This window comes from Labrus bergylta, chromosome 3 (assembly GCF_963930695.1).
Source record: "Labrus bergylta chromosome 3, fLabBer1.1, whole genome shotgun sequence".
Taxonomy (NCBI): Eukaryota; Metazoa; Chordata; class Actinopteri; order Labriformes; family Labridae; genus Labrus; species Labrus bergylta.
The window spans coordinates 14,518,748-14,540,843 of NC_089197.1; the positions used below are offsets into that span (position 1 = coordinate 14,518,748).

Below are 22,096 nucleotides of genomic sequence, written 5' to 3' on the forward strand. Positions count from 1 at the left end.
CACACATATCCAATTGCACTGCACCTTTGCCAGATCTAACTGTCGACGAGGATGATGTGTGACCGTCAGGGTTGAGGCCTTGCTCTTTTGTTAGTTAAATATTAAGATTGTAAATAACCTTCTTCTTTATAGCAGCCTGTAAACACTTGTACCTCACTGAGGAAAGGCAACAACAGATCTGATAACATGCAATGAAACACCTACAAAAGTAAATGATGAATGTATACCAGAAATAGCCTAGGTAAAACTTAAAATCTGACATTCCTCTTCTTAAATGAAAATCTGAGGTTACAATTATTAATTTAAAAACTGGGGAAAAGACAGAATATACAGAGGGCCTACATAAAAAGCTTGGAGACCAGAAATCAGCTCAGACTCCGAGACTAAAGCCAGCAGAGGGTTAGATTAGCTTAGCTTAGCCCATCTTTGTGTAGCTTAAAGAACGGCAACGGTGAAGCAGCCTGGCTTGTGTCTACCTTTTACACTTAAAGGAAATAAAAAGAACAACGACTTGATTCATACAATAATTTATTAACACTATACAGTCCATTACTTTCACATTTAGTTTTGTTTTTTTACATTTATTTGTACATTTACATCGACTGTGGTAGCATCTGAGATTCCTGTTGAACAAAACACCACAACCTGCTCAATGAAAATATAAAGTTATATTCTCTCTAAAGTTTTCATTACAACGACACAGCGTTTTTTCCACAAAAAGCGGTATGACTATTTAGAATCCTTGGTTTTCTATTGTTGTGAAGGGCTGACGTTGAGCTGGGCCCTCAACCCCCTGTTGAGTGAGTGAAACCCCAACAGTGGAGCAGAAGCATTTCCGCACACTGAGTGTCAAAGTGTCATAGTTTGTGCGGAAAGGATTCTGTTAGACTGATGGGGGGGCAGGAGAAGAACTCAGACTGTGGATCTTTGTAGCAGATGCTCGCCTCTTTTCTCACTTGTAGAGACTCTTCACCAACTCCAGCTCCTCCACTGGTTTCCACTTCTGATTGATGGTGATGAGCTGCAGCAAAATGTCAGACAAAGAAAATCAAGCTTCTTTTGATCTCTTTGCAAGTGTTACAGCTAAAAGGTAACATGATTAGCAGCATTATGGTCTGCATGTGGCAACATAAACATTTCGACACTGAATATGATTACTTTCTTACTGGCTCAGCAGATTTCAGCTGCACGGTAACGGGGATCTGCTTTCATTTTAATTTCCAATAAGAACAATATGGGGGTTTCAATAACTACCAAAACCTGATCAATCGTTATGTAATGATCAAAATGTTAGAAATTACCTTTTGGGGTTTTGATGGGTCCAGTCTCTCCCATGGTTCTGGGTTTTTGGTCTTATTCAAACTACAACCAATGATTGAAAATATCTAATTATCATTGAATACTTCCTACAAAGTCAGATTAGGCATAAAAAAAAGTACAACTTCATGAATTTCAATAATAAAATAAATAGAGTGGAATATAATTTGATCAAAGACACTCACATAACATCAGGTTTAGTCAGCAGAAAGTAGATTGCAGCGGAAGTGGCTCCTGTCGCGGCAAAAGCCATGAACCCAATCAGAGGGATCAGCTGGAACAAATGTGTAAAAATATGAATTATAAAATCTACATAATCACATACACACTCTATGTTATGCTTATTTTCCCCCTGCAAATCCAGTGTGCTATACAATGACTTCTAACATGGTAAAAATATAAACGGCTCACCTCCTTTTTCTTCATTAACATTTGGAAAAAACCACCCATTTTGTTGTTTTCTCAAATACCTTTAGAACAAAAATAACATTTCAATTTAATGATGCTCAGAGTCAAATGCAGTGAATGTAAGTCAACAAGTCCTACAGGCATCTGTGTGCAGCAGGTCTCACCTGTTGTTGCTGAGAAGTCCTCGATGTCTGTTAGTGCAGCATCCTGTTGAGTCGGCTGATGTAGGCTGGATGAAAGGTAGTACGGGGTGAGACGCACGTAGACAGACAGAGCTTCCTGGACTGAATTGCATCAGTGGAGGTCAATATATCATCGGATCCACTTTGCTGATGATCAATACATTTTCTGAGTGAGCAGCGCCCTCTTGTGGCCACATTTTAGAACTGAAAGTCAACAGCTGGGACACAGTTTGCTCAACAGCGACCAAAAAGAACAACAAGAGAAAACACCAGACAAAAAGGTCAAGTGATAATTTTTTTTATTTATACATCATTGTATAACTATACAATAATAAAACACAGAAAAAAATGATCATATGTGCTTTGTCATCTGGGAGGTTTTTGATATGTGTTGATCTGTTGGGCGGTGAGAGAGGGACTCATTTTGCTGAGGGACCGGAGGAAGTATGTGTGTTTGATGTCAGAAGCCTCCATCTTCTCCTCTTGAAGTGCCAAAAGAGCAGCCTGGAAAACAAACAAAAAAAAAAATGTAGGTATTCGGTTACTAAATGAGTTTGTTTTCGTCATCATGTAGGATCAGGATTACACTTTGCATTATATACTTTAAATGTAGGAAAGATGGCTTTCTTGTGTCAATGCGCTCTCTCTAATTTTACCTCTTTACACAGATTTTGCAGGTCAGCTCCAGAGTAAAGCTCCGTCTTTGCAGCCAGCTCCTCATGGCACACATCGGCACACACGGGCATTGACTTTGTACACAGCTTCAGGATGCAAAGACGAGCCTGGATACAGACGAGGACACATATTATTAAAGTTAAAGTTTAGCAAATAGAAAGTCCCGAAACCATATCATCTTGATTTGAACTTCGAACCAAGTTCAAGCTGGATCTCTAGCAAGAACAGCTCGTTATGATCTGATAGTGAGTTGAAAGTGAATAATCTCATATTTGGACAGATATGGTGTTTTGGAAAAATAAACTTTAGCTTCCGGTATCCCATCATGTTTTTGGGTACCTCTGCATTAGCTTCCATTTATGAGTATCCAGATAGCTGATAAAATTCAGATCATTCTTAAAACGTTTTTTACATTTGTGAAGTAAACTTATTTTAACTTCTCATATTTGTATACCTTTAAGATGGATAACTTACCTGCTGGTCAGGTGGTGGGACATAGATGATGTGGTCCAGCCTGCCAGGTCTGAGGAGCGCGCTGTCTAAACTTTCAGGTCTGTTTGTGGCAGCTATAACCATCACTTCTTTGTTACATACTTCCTGGCAGTCCAACTGCACATAGAGGGAAAAAATAAATTCAAAAAGTAAAATGAAATCACCTCTAGCTGATCATACTGTATGTTGTGTAAGGCAGTATGATTAGTAGGGTTTGAATCATTTCTGACCTTTTCCTGTCTGTGATCGTCCTCCACTCCCTCTGCCTGGAGGATCTTCTCCGTCCCTCTCCTCTCCAGCGTCTTCAGGCCGACTCCATCCATCTCATTCAGGAGGACTGATAAAAGTCGGGTCTGTACACCATGAGCTGTCTGACTGTTTGACCGGGAGCCAATCAGAGAGTCAATCTCATCAAGGAACAGGATACAGGGAGCACAGGCCCGGGCTTGACGAAACAGCTACATGTAGACACAGGTGTTCATGTGTGACACGGCAAAGAGGACACAAACACAGCTGACATTCAGAAATACCACAGAGCGATAAGATAAAACATACCTGTGCTAAAGCCTTCTCTGAGTCTCCGACAAACGGAGAGTAGAGATCAGCACCGCTAACAGACAGGAAGGCGCAGTGAGACGAAGTGGCTGCAGCCCTGACGAGTGTTGTCTTTGCACATCCTGGAGGTCCGTAGAGCAGCACGCCACGAGGCCGACTCAGACCCAGGCGAACAAACGCCTCGGGGTACTTCATCGGCCATTCAATACTCTTTCATGTGCAGCAGGAAGGCGGGACAGATGGGAAACAATTCAAATCAATACAATCTTGAGGCATATTTTCTTCTTGACTCATCATGCCTGAGTGACATCTATTCTTATTTGATTTGTCATTATTCAAGCCCTGCCACTTCTTTACCTGTCTTAGTTTGAGTTTGACTTGCTCGAGTCCTCCTATCTGCTCCCAAGATATTGGAGATAGATCCGTCCTGCCCAGGCTGCTCCTCAGGCAGGAGGGACGCACCGACTTCAGAGCCTCCTGGAAGTGCTTCAGACCCACCACCTGCTCTCCTGAACCCTGCAGACAACAATTAGAAAAAAAACACAGGAGTGATGACAGTCATTTTTATGCCAGGCAGCAATTTAGAGTAATTCAGTTTACTCTGTTCGACCAGGATAAACCAATCAGTATTAATGCTGCTTTTCATGGAGTCCTTGATACACACAGTGCACTAAATGCTGCTTGAATAAATAAGATTCAGTTCTTACAAGGGCAAAGCTTTACTATGACTAAATGCACTAGAACCTTACAGTGAGAGCAACATTTCAGTTTTTACCAGCCAAACATGACTTTATGTATACATTGTTTAGTGAATGCAAGTGCATCCTGTTACATACATGGTCAACAACATCGGTACACATGCATCACAACACACTTCCAACACTACTTCATATTGCAAGCCACAACTGAAACACAATTTGTAATACACTAACAAATGTTGGATTGCCAAATAACCTAAGACTTTTCCTGAGCTGCTAAATGAAGCTTAAATTTGAATTTTCTGAACCCCTGTATGCGATGTCGATATATATATATATATATAAATATAATTTGGTACATGGAAATATAAAGGGAAAGTGAATTAATCTTTGCCCATAAGTAATACAATTAAACCTGTTTTGTTTTATATTCGACACTTTGCTTGATTGCTTTATTTACCTTTGAGTTCTCCCGTATAGCATGCATGGCAGCCTCTCTGCACAGGGCGCCGAGGTCCGCTCCTACATAACCTGTTGTCTTCTGTGCAAGCTCTGTCATGTCCACACTGGGACACACAGGAATCCTTGCACACAGAACAGTCAAGATGTCTTTCCTCTGCTGCAAGGTGGGAGCGCCAATGATAACCTGAAGGAAATATAAAAAAATAAAGCCTCACAGATTGATTTTCAGTTTAAATAATATAAGTACCAAAAACATATCGCATCATCTGTACCTCTCTGTCGAATCTCCCGGGCCTGCGCAGTGCAGGGTCCAAGCTGTCCGGCCGGTTGGTGGCGCCGACGATGAGGAATCGATCAGACTGATTAATCCCGTCCATCAGCGTGAGCAGCTGAGCCACCAGGCGGTTCTCTGGGGCTGATGAGCCGGTTCTCCTCGGACACAGAGAGTCTAACTCATCTAAGAAGAGCACACACGGTCCCTCTTCAGCTGCACATCGAGCCCGCTCAAACACAGAGCGCAACTTCTCCTCACTTTCACCTGGCCGTGATCCCACCACCTGAAATCATCATTCTTAATTAATATTGATAACGTAGAAGTAAACTGTACAAACACTTTGTTGACACCTTTTACTATAGTCTATGATGCAAAGAAATAATCAAAAGCCTTACTCTGATGTGTAAAAATGCCACTAAGAATAGGCAATTTCTCCTTGAGAATAAAGCATTTTCATTTAGCCAACAATATATAAAATGACACTTCAGTTATAGTAGGAAATAGAGTTCCAAAGAGAATCAACTTTAGTCGTTATTCTGTTATGGGAAATTGGATTAAAAGTGAGTGCTTTGAGGTGTCTGGTATTAATAACTGGATTAGCATAAAAATAAATACATTCACTTCGTCTTTCAAAAACTCTTCACGTAACATTTTTTAGAAAAATGACTACATCATAAAAGCACGAAAATGTGGTAACACATAAAATGGATTATAATAATGTAGTGCAAACACATCAATTATATGAAAATATGAAAGGACGCCATCAATAGTTTTTACCTCCGGGCCTCTGACCACCACCAAGCTCGCTCCGACCTCCCCCACTACTCTGCGGACCAGCAGGGTCTTGCCCACACCTGGAGGACCCACCAGTAGCACACCTCGAGGACATGATACACTAAGAGAGCTCAGGGTGCCTGGATAGTGCAGGGGAAGCTGCAGCATCTCTTTTAGGGAGGCACTCACCTGAAATACAGCAATGAAGCAAATCACTGAGAATAGGAAATCACCATTTGAATACTTGTGAAATAACTGCATTGATGCATTGCCAACCTGCTCCAGACCCCCCAGTGGGACGGCGTCCTGGCTCTTCAGCTGGCTCCTGTAATGCCCGTCTGTCTGGATGTCAACTATCTCCACACCAGTTTTGGATGTGATTAATCCAGCGGTGGCAGAATCTGGAGTGATGCTTTCAATAACGACATATCTAATCTCTGTATCAAAATCCTCCAGGTTTATCACATGTTTCTCATGGACATATACACCTTTGAGCATGTCTTTAACGAGCTCATGAACAAGGCCAGGAGGAGTGTGTTTCCTAAAACCAACACTCTGGACCACCGCAGTTATTCTAACACTTTTAAGTTTGGGACAGGGTGCAGATGAGAGCTGGGAAGGCTCCAGGTTCAGATGTGTGGGTGGATGAGAGAGAAGACTAGGAGATGAACATTTCAAGTCCATCTGCAGAAAGCCCTCAGCAAGGTCAGGCCGGGGCCAGGCGGTGCACAGACAGCTCCCCCCGGGTACAGACACCTGTACGGGGGAGCCCAGACTCAGACCCAGAGATGACATCAAGCCTGGACCCAGTCTGCATCTCTGAGAGCCCCGGTCTGATGGATCCACCGACAGCAGCCTCAGAGACATCCTCGAACCATAAGCAGCTACAAGCCTCCCCTGACAGCAATACAGATAAAGTGAATTCTTATTAACAGTGAAGTTTAATCAAGCCACAGACTAAAAAAAGAAGGGGTTCACCCAGAGCCACCTACTATGCTGCAGTGAAACTTTAGCAAGGCAACGTGCTACTAGTTGTAGCTCACTACAACGCAATTCTTAGCGATCATATTATGAACTTTATAACAACAAAAGCATTCACATCGTTACATACCAGATGAACTGTGACGCCAGTGAATGGTGCATGAAGTGGTATCAGAGGAGCAGATGAAGCGTCGTCTTGTAATGTTTACAAAATCCATGTGGCGCTAAATTCAGATGGCCAACCAAAACCTTTTCCTGCGTCAGGGTGACTGCTTCCGTTTCCTAAATCTAGGAAGAAATAATATTTGGTATTATTAATTAAATAAATGGGATATTAGCCGATCTTTTTTTATATATTTTTTATTTTTTTACCATTTATAGTCACCCTAGCAAACATTAAATGAATGACGCCTTTTTGTTTCGGTTTATTTGTGTTGTCAATTCATTTTAAGCTTACCCCTGGTTTAAAATAGCCAAACATATATATTTAAAAAAATATATAAAACACAAAAATATAAAACATAAAAATAATAAAATGTAAGATTGACGATTTCAATAATTTTTAGAATGAAAAAAAAAAAATAGTCAAGGTCGTCTGTAACTACTAAATATTTGGCGCTCTGGCGTCACCCTGTGTACAGAAAAGAAAATGCAGTTTAAGGTAAAGAAAATAACCTAGGTAAGTCGATATTCCCAAATAACCATTCTGTTCAAGTTTGTGCCACTTAAACATCTTTGAATTTATTTCAGAGTTTCCTAGGAAACTATGGGTCAAAACCTTCATTTGAATTTAAATGATGTACAATATGTTCAATAAGTTCATCCAGCATTTCTTTCACAGGTGGTCTTGCAAAGTTTTAATGTGCGACTGTCACTGTGGTGATTTCTTCTGCAGTGGTGGTCATGAGTGAAGTCACATGGTTTGCTATTTATACGTAAATAGTGCAGCTGTGATATCGAAACTGCGGAAGGTCGTCTGTCTGTCCCTCCCTGCACGCAGAAGAGATAGGACTGCTCACAGCCAGACTCTGCAGACCGCTCACAGCCAGACTCTGCAGACCGCTCACAGCCAGACTGCTCACAGGTGACCCTGTTGCGAACGGGGAGTTGAGCCATTAACCTGCTCTTTCTGGAAATTTGAGAGGCAAGTCTGAGAACAATTACACATTCAACGACTCCTTCAATTAGTTATTAATCAGTACAAGTTAGTTGATGAAGGCCATTGGCAAAGGGTTTGATTCAGTGAAGGACGAAATGAATGAAAAAAAAAAGTCTAAACTTCTCAGAAACAAGACTCAGATTATCAAATGTTACCATGTCTGTGCGTTTAGTTGTATTTAACTAATGTGTGTGAGACTAGTAGTTCCAAACAACACATCTTTTACAGTTCCCTTGTGTAAGAATATGTGTGTCTGTGTTTGAGTCCTGAGCTGTCCTCTAAAGCCCCACCACATTTTTATCTTAACACTGTTTCATCTTCCTGGTTCCCTTTGCCCATGCCCACAACAACCAGGCCAGGCTTGGCACAGTTCCCCCCCCTGTACCGTCATAATTTCAGATCTCGCGGACAAGCTCGGGGCGTGTAATCAACCCTGTGTGTGTCCTGGAAGGCTGAAATGTCACTCTGCTGTCTGTAGGCCTCACAGCACAGACAACCTGTGTGTGGGCTCAGGATTTAACTTTTTTTAGGGGGGGATTCAGAATGTGTTTTCTTATTTGACAGCAGATGCATAAGTAGTATTTACTCCTCAACTACCTCTGCTTGTTTGTGTCGTTATTAAAGAGCCAGAGGGAGTATCAGGGCAGACGCTCAGCAGCCATGTCGACCCTCCTGCGCTGCATCTCCAGCTCTTCTGTGGTTTTGTTCCGGCGAGGGGCCCGTCAGAAGATACCTGGACGGAGGAATTTCAGGACTTTCCCTGTGTTATGGGACCAACAGGCCTCCAGAGGTAGGATATGCCCAGCTCTGTTAAAATCTTTCATCTTAACCTTACAATATTTTTTCACAGAAGACAGCCAGGGGTTTGCGTGCTTTCTTTTGCTTTGGATATCCTCTGTGTCTGATTTTGAAGAACGAGAGTTCACTCAAGGACACACTCCTCCTGGCCAGAAGAGTGGAAAACTCGGCACAGATCATGAACTGTTCGCTGCAGGTTGCTAGAGATCTTCCCTAAATAGGGAAAGCTGGTAGTGAAGCAGGCAGTGGCTTTGCTCTCTGGGAAGCTCCTGCTAAAATGTAAGAACACGCAAGAGGTCAGTTAAAGGTGACATGAAAATGTGAACGTGCACTCTGTCAGATTCTGTCCACAGACGTTTGTTTATGACATCTGTGTTGTTCTTAAGGCCCTTGTAACGGATTGTTTCAGACCGGTTTGGGAGTAACTGAGTGCTTTTTAGTTTTGAATTTAGAGTGTGTCGGTGTGGGAGCGCAGGCCTCTCAGTGTGTGTGTGCGCTGGCTCGCAGCCAATCACCTGCTAATAATGTCTCCATGGTGGCGAGGTCACCATGCCGTGTATGGAGAGAAATGTGTAATCTGACGCTGTTCATGCCACACAATCTCTGACGTACTCGCATGCTCTCCTGCGTTGTTGCACAAAAAAGGTAAATAGACACAACTCTTCCTGTTTTATATCATACGGTGATGTTGAGGTTCTAATATTCATCAGAAATTCATACTGTTCTCCAAGAAAAAGCTGTTTATGCATTCCTTGTTTTTTTTTTAAAAATGTTATGTACTTCAGACTGAGCCATCTGTTTTATGTGTGTTCAGGTGTGCTCTACAAGGACCTGGTGGTCGGTGTTCCTAAGGAGACCCTACAGAATGAGCGTCGTGTGGCGTTGTCTCCAGCCGGGGTGCAGGCGCTGGTCAAACAGGGCTTCAACGTGCAGGTGGAGAGTGGCGCTGGAGACGAGTCCAAGTTCTCTGATCAGCAGTACATCGAAGCTGGAGCCACCATCACTGATGTCAAGGGAGCACTTGGCTCTGATTTGGTCCTCAAGGTTTGTACACATCTTTTACTTGGTGTTGCTGTTTAGATTTTTCTGTGCACATTTTCTGTAAGTCAAAAATGTACTACGTCTTGTTTTTGCTGTAGGTTCGAGCCCCCAGTCTGACTGAAATAGACCTCCTGAAGCCAAAGTCCACCTTGGTTAGCTTTATCTACCCAGCTCAGAACCCAGAGCTGATAAAGAAGCTGTCGGAGAGGCAGAGCACTGTGCTCGCAATGGACCAGGTGCCCAGAGTCACCATAGCACAGGGCTACGATGCACTTAGCTCCATGGCTAACATTGCTGGGTAAAGAAGAACATATTTGTGTACACGCAAATATTTACAGCTTCAGGTTTCATATTTACAGAAAATGTGACAAATGTTTATTTCTTAGGTACAAGGCTGTGGTTCTGGCTGCAAATCACTTTGGCAGGTTCTTTACTGGTCAGATCACAGCTGCAGGGAAAGTTCCCCCTGCTAAGGTAACTCTCTACTTTAATGCGGCCTTTTAATTTTTCTTTACAGTCTACCTCAAATAGAATAATGAAAGTGGATGTTTCTGTTGTCCACAGGTCCTGGTTATTGGAGGTGGAGTAGCTGGTTTGGCAGCAGCAGGAGCAGCCAAGTCAATGGGAGCCATAGTGAGAGGATTTGATACTAGGTATGATATGGAGATAAAAAAAAAGACACGTTTCTCAGACTTCAGATTGAGTGAGCTAGCTATTAGCTACTGCGCTAATTTCAGCATATTTACACAGGTTGATTAATGCACACTGTACTATTTCAATTGATTAAACAAATACAAAAATCAATGATAGCTGTTATGATCATGATTTTGACAACGGCTTGTCTGTTTGATTGTCCGTCAGGCCAGCAGCCCTGGAGCAGTTCAAGTCATTTGGAGCGGAGCCTTTAGAAGTGGATCTGAAAGAGTCTGGGGATGGAGTTGGAGGTTACGCCAAAGAGATGTCGAAGGAGTTCATTGAGGCTGAGATGGCTCTTTTTGCCAAGCAGTGTAAAGAGGTGGACATTGTGATCAGCACTGCTCTGATTCCAGGTCAGTCACACTGGTACCTTCTCCCTGTCCTGTCTAATATCCTTTTGAGGTTCTAAAGCTGCACTAGCTAATGGTTAACTAGCTAAGGTATAGTAACCTTAAGGAGCTGGCATAGACCACTACAAAGCTGAAAGAGGGGTATATAGTGACACATAAGTTGTCAGATGTCACGATACAAGACTGCCAGTCAAGTCTTGCATTGCTCTGTGTCTGTTAATTGAAAGTATACAACAAATGTTTTGGTGTTTTATCCCCCCCTCCCACACACGCACACACTCACACATACCCCCCCCTTAAGACCAAAAGTGGTCGATGCATCTTAATTCTTGATACATGTCCAATGACTCTTCCTGTTTTTTTGGGGGGTTTTTTTTACAACATGGTATTGTTAACATTTCTTGCATCTCTCCTGCTCCTCTGTTTTCTGTGTCTGTGTCTTTGTAGGTAAGCGGGCCCCAATTCTGATCAAGAAGGAGTTTGTAGAGTCGATGAAGGACGGCTCTGTTGTGGTGGATTTGGCTTCAGAGGCAGGAGGCAACATTGAGACCACCAGGCCCGGAGAGCTGCACATTCACAAGGTTGGGGTTCTACCTTTGTAGCACATCTTTATGTTTTGTTCAGCCCCATGAAATATTAACTGTTAACCTATTTTCTTTTTTTTTTTTTAAACAAATTAGGGAGTAACACACATTGGCTACACAGACCTGCCCAGCCGCATGGCCTCCCAGGCCAGCACTCTTTATTCTAACAACGTACTGAAGCTGCTGAAGGCCATTAGCCCAGATAAGGAGTACTTCCACTATGAGCCCAGAGAGGAGTTCGACTATGGAACCCTTGACCATGTCATCCGTGGGACTCTTGTTATGAAGGTGGGTTTTCATTCACTGTAACTGTCTGCTGGGCGGCCTGGACATCTGCTGGCAATCGATCTCTCCCTCTCGGCATGAGCTATCAGATCCTGTCATGCTACGATTCTGCGCCAAATGAGCACTAAAATCCCAGTCCCGGCTGGGAAAGGCTCATGTTGGATCCCTGGAAGAATGCTATGAACTTTTTAAAATGCACTTTTCCAGGAATGTTGGCTTTGACACATTGTTTATGGCAGAGAAAGCATGCAACCTCAATAAGACATATCAGTTTACCCCTTGTTAAACTAAGCATTATTCAGGCCCCTTAAAAGAGAATTTCCCTTTCAGAGCCACTGGTAACTGGTTTGTGATTGCTGTTTGTTCAGTATAATCTCCTTTGCGGTGCATGAGTTTGTATTCTGAGTGCTCCAACCATCCAGGCAAGATCTCCCACAATGCACGACTCCAAAGTTTTGATTTCTGTTTCTCACGCAAAAGTCTGGATGTCCTTTGAGTTCTCACACGGTTCCACATGTCTGTCTTCTGATGTGTTCAGGAAGGCAAAGACATGTTCCCGGCCCCTCTTCCCAAAACAGCCCCCCCAGCCCCAGTGAAACAGAAATCAGTGGCAGAGTTGGAGGCGGAGAAAGCGTCTGTGATTTCTCCCTTCAAGCGCACCATGACCTCTGCGGGTGTCTACACTGCAGGTTAGACTCAGACACAGAGCCATGCTAGTTATCATTTTTGTCCAAAAAGAGCTTTCTGTTCTGATCACAATATCAAATTTGAATTAAATTATACAATGAACCAAACAAGAAGCTTTGTTTGGCTTAATTTTCTCAATCATCATTTCATCAGGATTGGTTTTACAATATTTAGCAGTTTCTAATAAAGCAGGAACAATAAGTAAATGGACAAAAAAAAATCTGCAACTACTTTGACAATAAAGGAATAATTTATGCCAATTTTAGATCGGAAATGCCCTACAGGTATATATGATGGGTTTTAGTTCCTCAGATGTGAAGATGTACTTCTTATCACAGTCATTTGAGTATCTTCATGTCTGACCTGCTGGTTAAACAGAAGTCATTGAAAGAGAGAGTTCTTTTTGAAGTGTACTTGTATGTGCCACTGGTCAATAGTATGTGTATGAGCCACAGGAGAACCGGGTCAACAGTCCTCTTAATGTGAAACCGTCCAGAGGGCGGCTGTTCTATCAAATGGTAGTTCCTATCCAGGTGTGCTACTTAGTGGCTTTGTTAAGATCTGCAAACATTATTTGATGCAGGCTTTTTGACATTTGAGGTACTCTTCCAAATCAAGTATCAAAACATGCCCCCCTTTTCCTTAGCATGTAAGTCTACTGTTTATGTCTATTGAGATCACCTGAAATCTTAAAGAATAGAATACCAAAACGTGCTCCCCATTATCTGAAAATGTATATGGAGTCAGTAGTGGTTTATTTTTAAGTTATGATGTAATGGGAGCTTTATTTAATTGGAGATGCGGTACACTCCAGTAGCTTTTTTGGACAAGGCAGGATATTGACAAAACATGGGCAATCTGACCATTTTCTTGATGAAGGGGGCATGATGACTGGCTTCACCTGTGGCTAATACACTGACTACTTGACATGTACCACATTCAACCTCACCTCAAAATCCCCCAACAGACACCTCCTGTTTGATGAAGACTTTACATACATTTTTATTGCTTAAAATCAATTAATGAAGATTATCCTTGAGTTAACTGATAATTTAAATTTGTTCTTTAGTTTCAGCCTCAGTAAAAACTTTTTTTTTTTGGTTCTTAAATGAGCCTTTTTTTTACTTCAGCACTGAAACTTCATTCATCTTAAAAGGACCTTTGAATGGAGACAACATAATGAGGAACAGTGGGGAATATATATTTTTAGTCAATTATGACATAAAAGTTGAATTCCTTTGAAGTATGAGTCATAACCCTTGCATAACCTGTTATATAAAAGTGTTTCTCTTTCCATTCCTTTTTTACCATTAAAATACTGGCTTAATTTAACAGGGAAACAAACTGAAACTGCACATTTTCCCACTACGACAAAAAAAAAGAAACGACACACATCTGTGCAGAGGCATACAACAACAAAAACAACAACACTGATTTTCTCTGTCTCTCTGTAGGTGTGTCCACCTGTCTTGCTCTAGGCATCATCTCCCCCAACGCAGCCTTCACTCAGATGGTCACCACCTTTGGCTTGTCTGGGATTGTGGGATACCACACTGTGTGGGGTGTGACCCCCGCTCTGCACTCCCCTCTCATGTCAGTGACCAACGCCATCTCAGGTCAGGACTCAGTAGAACACATTCTATAGATAAGTATTTTTGTTTGTTAATATTACATCTTCATATGTTAACAAAGGGGATCTGTCTGTCCTCTCTGCCAGGTCTGACAGCAGTCGGTGGTCTGGTGCTGATGGGTGGAGGTCTCACACCCTCCAGCCTGCCTGAGAGTCTGGCGCTTGCTGCTGCTTTTGTTTCTTCCATCAACATTGCTGGTCAGAAGTTCAACACTTCAAAACAATAAGTAAAAATACAGAAGAGCACTCCTTACCAGATAAAATAAAAAAAAGTATTTTTCTGTGTGTGTGTGTGCAGGTGGTTTTCTGATCACTCAGAGGATGTTGGACATGTTTAAGCGCCCGACTGACCCTCCTGAGTACAACTACCTGTACGCTCTGCCCGGGGCTGCATTTGTTGGGGGATATGGAGCCTCACTTGCTGCTGGATATAACATTGAACAGGTGATCATCTCTTTATTCCTCTCATACTCAAATAGCTTTGAAATGAACCAGTTATCAGACTGTTGTTGTCATGATGACACTGTTTAAGTTCAGATTCGATTTTTTTTTCTGTATGTTTATGGGAAAGGTACCAAAGATACTGGCTGCTTTGTTAGACCTAAAAATATATAAAAAAAATACTGAAATATGTCATTAAACTTGCCAAAATTCAAGCTGATATTTGTGCTCCTTTCATGAGGCTATTAGTCAAATTCCCAGAGATTACATTTTTTTTTTTTTAATGACTTTAAATATGTCTTGAAATAAGTGTCATTACAGTTGGTGATTATTTTTCAATCAATCGACCTTTCATTTCTGCTTATTGTTGTTGTTGTTTTTGCATCCATCATATGAAGGTACTCTAGTCAGTATTTTAAGTTTTAAATCAGCTTCAATCTCCAGAGTTGTAAAATGAAGCCAATGCAGAAGTGCAAAAACTAAAGTGTCAATTTGAGCCTGTCTCCGAAGTCCAAGGGATCTCCATATGAGCCAATATTTTAACAGCATAAATGAACATGTTTACAGTCTGGAAAACAAATCTGATTTGGTCTCTTAGAGCTTTACGCAGGTTTTTATTTTTTATTTTTTTTATAGCTCATCTGTTTTGATGATATTAAGGCTAAATAAGCTCAATAAGGAGTGTGGCTGATTTGATAGACAACTAAGAGAAAACATTTAAATGAAGTTAACCACCATCATTTAGCGTCATAAAGCCTCTTAAGAAACAGACAGGTAATGTTGCTGAGACTACGTCCATGTTTTGAGCATCGGTATTAAATCATACCTTTTTAATTTAAAAAAAAAAATTTTGTTCATTAATGATCATGTAAAGAAGAACTTGTTTTTTTGAATGACTGACTTGTTGTTGTTTTCCCACCTCAGATGATGTACTTGGGCTCCGGCCTGTGCTGTGTGGGAGCACTGGCAGGCCTCTCTGCACAGAGAACCAGTCGTTTGGGGAACACCCTGGGCATGATGGGAGTCGCAGGGGGCATCGCTGCCACCCTCGGTGCCCTGAAACCCTCTCCAGAGCTGCTGTCTCAGATGTCTCTGGCCATGGCCACAGGGGGAACCCTCGGTAGGTTTATCCCTGCTGCCTGTGATACTCTTATTGGTGATGATAGAAACGTATTTCCTTTGAAATATTTTAGTTCTCTTGTTCTGCAAAATACCTGCTTTGATGCAGTTTGTTGCTCATTGCAGCTCCGTCTAATTTAGTTTCATACATATCCTGTATTTGTCTACTATTTAAGTCCCTATGAAGCACGCTATGCTGTATCGTGGCAAGAAAAATCACCACCAACGAAGCAGCTCTCAGTTTCGACGAACATATAAATAAAGCTCCTTCTGATGTCCAACAGCTTGTTTAGAACAGTACAAGCCCATCATGAATGAGTAACATGTTTTTAACCTTGCATGCGAATCCTGCGGTCTTTGAAGAGTGTAAAGTTTTTGCTAATTCCTAACAGGACATCAATCATCCTGTCCAGATAGAGAGATGAGTGGACTTTATCATCATGTGTGAATGTTGTACATGTTAATAGTCATTTAGGGAAAGCAAAATGATGAATGGGTGTTACAATCTATACACACACACACACACACACACACACACACACGCACACAGGCGGCAGAACATGAGGTTTCACTCAGTGTTCAATTAGGGACTCTATGCTTAAAAGAAAAACACACAGTACTATACTAAACTTAGGACTCATTAGTTTTGAAGTCTTTAGTCTTTTTGTTAAGAGTGAAGTTACTGGAAACAGGTGTTTGCCTTAAAACCACTCTTCCTTTAACTTAATATTTTTCATTTTTGGGTTTCAAACATAGCCAGTGTGCATGAGAAGTTTAGTGTCTGGGCCTGGACTCAGACAGACTGACTGGAGTATCGCATAAAGATTTACTGATCTCTCTTTTTTTTTTTTCCTCCTTGTTTGGGCTGCAGGTCTGACCATTGCCAAACGTATTGAAATCACAGACCTGCCACAGCTTGTGGCGGCCTTCCACAGTCTCGTGGGTCTGGCAGCTGTTCTCACCTGCGTGGCTGAATTCATGATTGAATACCCCCATCTGGACACCCACCCAGCCGCCGGTGTAGTCAAGACCGTGGCGTACCTGGGCACCTACATAGGAGGCGTCACGTTCAGTGGCTCCCTGGTGGCCTACGGCAAACTTCAGGGTAACGTGGAGTATTTGAATAGTATTTTTAGCATCTCAGAGTGTATGATTTTAATAAAGACCTTGTGCCTGTAGTCAGCACACTTTGTTCTTTTATGAGTCTGATATTCACTTGAAACAGACAGAGTAATATCTAGATAATCACACTGAGCTATGTGTCCTCTGGTGCTGATTGTGTCTTTGATCTAGTTAAATCCAAAAATCCTTCACTAAATCCAGGCCTGCTCTGGGTTTTTATGCATGTGCCAGCAGACACTGATCTATTAGTTCTAGTGCAACTAATCAGGAGGAACACATGTGAGAATTTCTGGTAATTTGTTATTGCTGGGTCTGTTCGGTGGCTGCTTGGCTGGGCTTAATTGAAGGCTGCTGTCTGATTTAAGGACATTATAGACTCTAAGATTAGAAGCAACCACAGGCTGCCTGAAACAGTCCAAAGAGACTTTGATAAAAGTTCAATTTCCAGCTTCTCTAAAAATGTTTTTGTTTTTAAATTCAGTTAATTTATATAATTGTTTTGTGGTTGCAGGCGTCCTGAACTCTGCCCCCCTGCTGTTGCCTGGACGACACGGATTGAATGCTGGTCTAATGGCAGCATCAGTGGGAGGCATGGTGCCATTTATGCTAACCTCAAGCTACGAGACTGGCATGGGGTGTCTACTGGGAGTGTCTGGTCTTTCTACTATTATGGTGAGATTTTTTTTTGGTTAAAAAAAAACAACAACACAACAATGGAAAAAAACACTACCAACACATAGAGGATATAGTCTGCAAAGACCAAGGCACTTTTTCAAATAGGGGCACTTACATTTCCTCACAGGGGCTTTAAAACATCATCATAAGAGATCATAACAGATAAAGTATGAACTAGTAATATTTATACAAAGTTAGTTTTTTGTGGCAAAAATGTTTGACATTTGATTCTCCTACCTCCTCACAGGGTGTAACTCTGACAGCAGCCATCGGGGGCGCTGACATGCCTGTGGTCATCACCGTGTTGAACAGCTACTCTGGATGGGCACTCTGTGCTGAGGGCTTCTTATTAGAAAACAATCTCATGACGATTGTTGGAGCTCTGATTGGCTCTTCTGGTGCCATCCTCTCCTACATCATGTGTGTGGTGAGTAGTCACACACGGGTTAACCAACACGATATACTCCTTACCTGAGTCTTGAGTTTCATGTTGTTGTCTTCCCAGGCTATGAACCGCTCCCTACCCAATGTGATCCTGGGTGGGTACGGCACCACCTCCACAGCGGGCGGTAAACCCATGGAGATTGTTGGCACTCACACTGAGGTCAACGTGGACCAGACCATTGACATTATCAAAGAAGCAAACAGCATTATTATCACTCCAGGTACATACTGTACATGCCACACGAGACATTTTCTTACACTGGGTAAAATATTAAAATAATTTAATTAAAATAAACTTACAAAGGCTTGGATGAAATATTGAACAAAAGAAGCAATTTTTATATTAGCATCTTTTGTTGAGAGCATTGTTCTTTGCTGTGAACAAAGCAAACCGATGAAGGCTAGATTCAGTATTTAGATCGATTCCTTTCTTGCAAGAAAAACGTGGGAATGTCAGAGTCTACTCTACCAGTCTTGCACTGCATAACCATAACAATGGTAGACTTGGAGCCATCAAAGATTAAAAAAAAAAAAAAAAAAAAAAAAACCTGAGCCACTCAAATGGACAGCTAATAGTTGCTAGTGTAGCCTTGAGCTGCCAGAAATAAGGAAAAGTTTAAATAGGATTTGTAAGCCTGCACGCGGCTCTTTTTTTTTTCTATTGTTAAACTTGTAGTCTTGAGCACATACCAGATCTGCCTTAAGTGACATCACTCAAGGCAATTTAAGATATTTCAGCCACATTAAAAAACTTAATGAATGTAAAAAAAAACATCCTAAAGACTTGTCAAGTTGACCTTAATGTGTGAAATGGATGGGGTTACATTTGTATCTTTTTTTTTTTTTTTTTTTTTACATTATCAATCTCTCAATAAATCTATTTTTATTTAAACTGAGCCAAATCCCAGCTAAAGTTATCTCATGACGGCTAACGTATGGAGCAATTTCAGACTGTACTCTTTGAGATATTGAATCCAGGTATCCTCAAAGGATCAGAGGAACGTAAGGGAACTCATTCATTCCTCACTTGGACAGATGTAGAAAGATGTTTGGGTTGACTTCAGAGGCCGAGGTGGAGCTTTAATATGAGATTCTCTCATCATCGCAGAGCTTGGATTCTCCTCTGCTCTCCAGCTGCAGCTGTTCAAACTGTCTGCATCAATAACATCGACTATCTCTGTCATCTTATTAACTTGACCTGACGAAAAAGGCTCAGCACGACCGCTCTGCCAAGTGAGAATCAAAATGTTTTTGTAGCGGCTCTTGGAAAGCTTCAACGTTTTGAAAAGAGTTCGCAAATGTTCATGTTCCTGAACTGATTCATACAGCAGTAATTAATTAATCTGAAAATATTGAAGCCTGGACACCACAAGAGGGTGCAGTTTGTCCACAAATTATCCCCTAGAAAGGTGCTCTCTTGTACAGAGTATATACACAGTGAATGTGTCAGTACATGTTTGTTAGCAAAGAGTTAAGAACGATGCGTTTGATTTCTTTTTTGAGTGTGAGATGGTGACCACAGCTTGATTTATTAAATACAAAAAGCCAGACTTGTCCGACAACTGAGTACTTGTCGAGTGGCCTGAGTAAGGGGAACCACTCTTGGATACTTGGATCGATGTTGTTTTCAAGTGGCTCCAAACCAACGCAATGACAGCTGTGTGGTCTAACATGCTGCTTTGATTAGAGAAACAGTGAAAAGTCATAAGAGCTATTGAGTCCAGACCCAGGACTTCTCCATGCGCTGTCAACAACAAAGCACGGCAGTGAGGAAACAGAAGGCTCCAGTTTTCTGGGGAATTGGAAGATACGGGTTACGGGCGACTGGCTTCAAAAAAACTCAATTAGGGGTAATGCTGAACTCTACAAGATACCTGACCACCAGGGTTAAATAGGGGTTACCCAGGCATGGGGAAAGGAGGTCTTTGCACGCAGGGGACCCAAAGGCACACCACACATGCAAAAGTTTTACTGAGAAAAATGTATCTCAGACCAATGAAAGCACTGTGATTTAATATAGCGAGGAGACTTGTGGTGGATGAGGATGGAAAGAAACAAACCCTAGAGGGACACATACTTCTTTTTGTTCATGTTGGATTACTATGTTTTCATTTGAGTATTAACAAATTGTGTCAAATAATTGTGTTTTAGTTAATTAGCAGAACTGATAAAAAGACTCAACAACCAAGAAAATAGAAAAACATCTTTGATACTAGAGTTACAAAGCATACATCCTATTTTGTATATCTATATCTCTGTACATCTAAATCTGTAACTTTATCATAGGCCAGGAATAGCTTTCATACCATGTTTATTCTTTGTATGTTTTGTGTGTTTAGGTTGGGGTCTGTGTGCAGCAAAAGCCCAGTACCCGATTGCAGACATGGTGAAGATGCTGAAGGAACAGGGCAAAGCTGTCAGGTGAAAGTCTGCACTCATTCCTCTCCATCTCATCTATTTTATAAACGAAGAGGATACGGCTGTTTAAATGTTTGCCTTGAGTGTCCAGACTCACCAAGGGAGGCTTTAAAAATGTATTTTGTCATGGTCTCCATGTTGGGAAGTACTTACTGACTTAAAGAAGAGGGAGACGGAAGTTTGTCTTTCAAAACATGTATTCAGTTTCTTTCTGTAGTTTTTATCCTCTTGAATTTTATTCTCTGTCGGATTTGTCAATAAGAATCATAAAATATAATACTGAGAGAAGTCATTCTTCTGTGTAATGTGAGGGTTGCAGTTGATACTGTGATTACAGTTTGCTGAGAGTACTTTTACTTTGGTAGGATTCTCTATTACAACACGGCATGATTGCTTTGTAATGTTTTCAAAACTTTTTTAATTATATATTTTCATATTGACAATAAATCTAAATTTGTTTAGAAATAGACATGTATCACTGTTCAGGGAGTTGTAAGTGCTCAGTGCAAATCAATAAGTCTTGATGAGCCGTAACATTTCTGCATCATCTCTTATAGGTTTGGTATCCACCCAGTGGCCGGTCGTATGCCCGGCCAGCTGAACGTCCTCTTGGCTGAGGCTGGAGTTCCCTATGATATAGTCCTGGAGATGGATGAGATCAATGAAGACTTCCCGGGTAAATTCTCTACTTTCTTTTTTTTTTTTTTTAAACCTCAGAGCTGTCAGAATATTTATTACTGCATGGGTGTCACTTTGACCGGAAGGTGTCAAACAATAATACTAGATGAGTTGTGTGTAATGATCACATCCCTCTTTTATCAGCAGTCAGAGCAGCCTTGTGATGTGTCTTGGTATTTAGACATGCGATGTTATCAGGGCAACAGTCTTGTTTTCTTAGCAACCAGGCATGCTGTGTGAGACACATGGTTCTGTTTATGAGCGAGTGAGATAGATGTGGTTCTGGGGAACCCAATCGCATCAGAGAGGACAATTGCACAGCATTTAGTTAGCAGTTTGTGTGTTTATCTGTTGTGTATAAATGTGTTAACGCCTGTGGCCCACAGAGACAGACTTGACGCTGGTCATCGGCGCAAACGACACAGTGAACTCTGCAGCACAAGAAGATCCCAACTCCATAATTGCTGGCATGCCTGTCCTGGAGGTGTGGAAGTCCAAACAGGTTTGTCACTAAGTGATTCATCTTTACATGTAGTGCAGCTTCAGTATCACCACTTCTGTGTGGTACAAAAAAAGTGACTAAACCTTTACTTCCCTCAGGTGATTGTTATGAAGCGTACCTTGGGTGTGGGCTATGCCGCAGTAGATAACCCCATTTTCTACAAGCCCAACACATCAATGTTGCTGGGAGACGCCAAGAAGACATGCGACAACCTGCAAGCCAAGATCAGAGAGGTCTTCTACTAGTGAGCCCTCATTAACTCACCATCACGGACAGTAGAGGTCAGGGACACAGGCAGGTTCAGACACTAGATTTCCAGCTTTAGCTTAAAGTTCATATATTTTTGGAAAATGGATTAAAAAAAAAAAAATGTGCAGCAAATGAGTTAATTACAGAAAGTGTCCAGGACTCATAATTATTATATAAAACAGCATGAATAACTGAAGCACATTGTGTACCGATTTGTAAATAAAAATATTTAAACCTATCTGAACTCCATTTCTTTGAACATTACTAAATTTGAGATTACCCTTTGAAATATTTACCAATAAATGGCGGATAATACTCACTGTTACCAGGAGGGATTAAAGTGGTAAGAGAACTTTGCAGACTTCTCAGGTCCACAAAAAAAAATACAGCTCTAAAAATA

General features: G+C 41.5%; 3 protein-coding genes across 5 annotated transcripts; 1 reads left to right on the forward strand and 2 right to left on the reverse strand.

Moving 5' to 3' along the window:
- Positions 1 to 511: 511 nt before the first annotated feature.
- c3h15orf48 (chromosome 3 C15orf48 homolog) lies at positions 512 to 1,989 on the reverse strand. The gene is made up of 5 exons (XM_020641232.2): positions 1,890 to 1,989; positions 1,729 to 1,787; positions 1,503 to 1,591; positions 1,302 to 1,362; positions 512 to 1,021 (listed from the first exon to the last, which is right to left on the reverse strand). The coding sequence occupies exons 2-5, from the start codon at positions 1,765 to 1,767 to the stop codon at positions 953 to 955; spliced, it is 258 nt and encodes an 85-aa protein (XP_020496888.1). The 5' UTR covers positions 1,768 to 1,787; positions 1,890 to 1,989; the 3' UTR covers positions 512 to 952.
- Positions 1,990 to 2,189: 200 nt separating this feature from the next.
- Positions 2,190 to 7,091, reverse strand: afg2b (AFG2 AAA ATPase homolog B). The gene is made up of 11 exons (XM_020641224.3): positions 6,949 to 7,091; positions 6,114 to 6,734; positions 5,841 to 6,026; positions 5,062 to 5,346; positions 4,788 to 4,973; positions 3,987 to 4,145; positions 3,630 to 3,839; positions 3,305 to 3,532; positions 3,057 to 3,191; positions 2,564 to 2,689; positions 2,190 to 2,411 (listed from the first exon to the last, which is right to left on the reverse strand). Exons 2-11 carry the CDS (start codon positions 6,702 to 6,704, stop codon positions 2,274 to 2,276), a joined length of 2,244 nt encoding a protein of 747 aa, XP_020496880.2. The 5' UTR covers positions 6,705 to 6,734; positions 6,949 to 7,091; the 3' UTR covers positions 2,190 to 2,273.
- A 712-nt stretch (positions 7,092 to 7,803) lies between these two features.
- LOC109989435 (NAD(P) transhydrogenase, mitochondrial-like) lies at positions 7,804 to 21,934 on the forward strand. 3 transcript variants are annotated; one of them, XM_020641186.3, is made up of 22 exons: positions 7,804 to 7,962; positions 8,602 to 8,767; positions 9,590 to 9,819; positions 9,915 to 10,114; positions 10,203 to 10,290; positions 10,381 to 10,469; positions 10,678 to 10,865; positions 11,310 to 11,443; positions 11,543 to 11,734; positions 12,270 to 12,420; positions 13,873 to 14,034; positions 14,136 to 14,246; positions 14,347 to 14,492; positions 15,414 to 15,609; positions 16,480 to 16,713; positions 17,242 to 17,402; positions 17,653 to 17,832; positions 17,911 to 18,070; positions 20,189 to 20,270; positions 20,825 to 20,943; positions 21,332 to 21,447; positions 21,546 to 21,934. In XM_020641186.3, the coding sequence occupies exons 2-22, from the start codon at positions 8,638 to 8,640 to the stop codon at positions 21,690 to 21,692; spliced, it is 3,216 nt and encodes a 1,071-aa protein (XP_020496842.2). In that variant the 5' UTR covers positions 7,804 to 7,962; positions 8,602 to 8,637; the 3' UTR covers positions 21,693 to 21,934. The 3 variants fall into 3 exon arrangements, with proteins under 3 accessions (XP_020496842.2, XP_065808852.1, XP_065808851.1); XM_065952780.1 differs by lacking the exon at positions 7,804 to 7,962 and adding an exon at positions 8,364 to 8,476; XM_065952779.1 differs by lacking the exon at positions 7,804 to 7,962 and having other exon boundaries at positions 8,390 to 8,767.
- Positions 21,935 to 22,096: the final 162 nt, after the last annotated feature.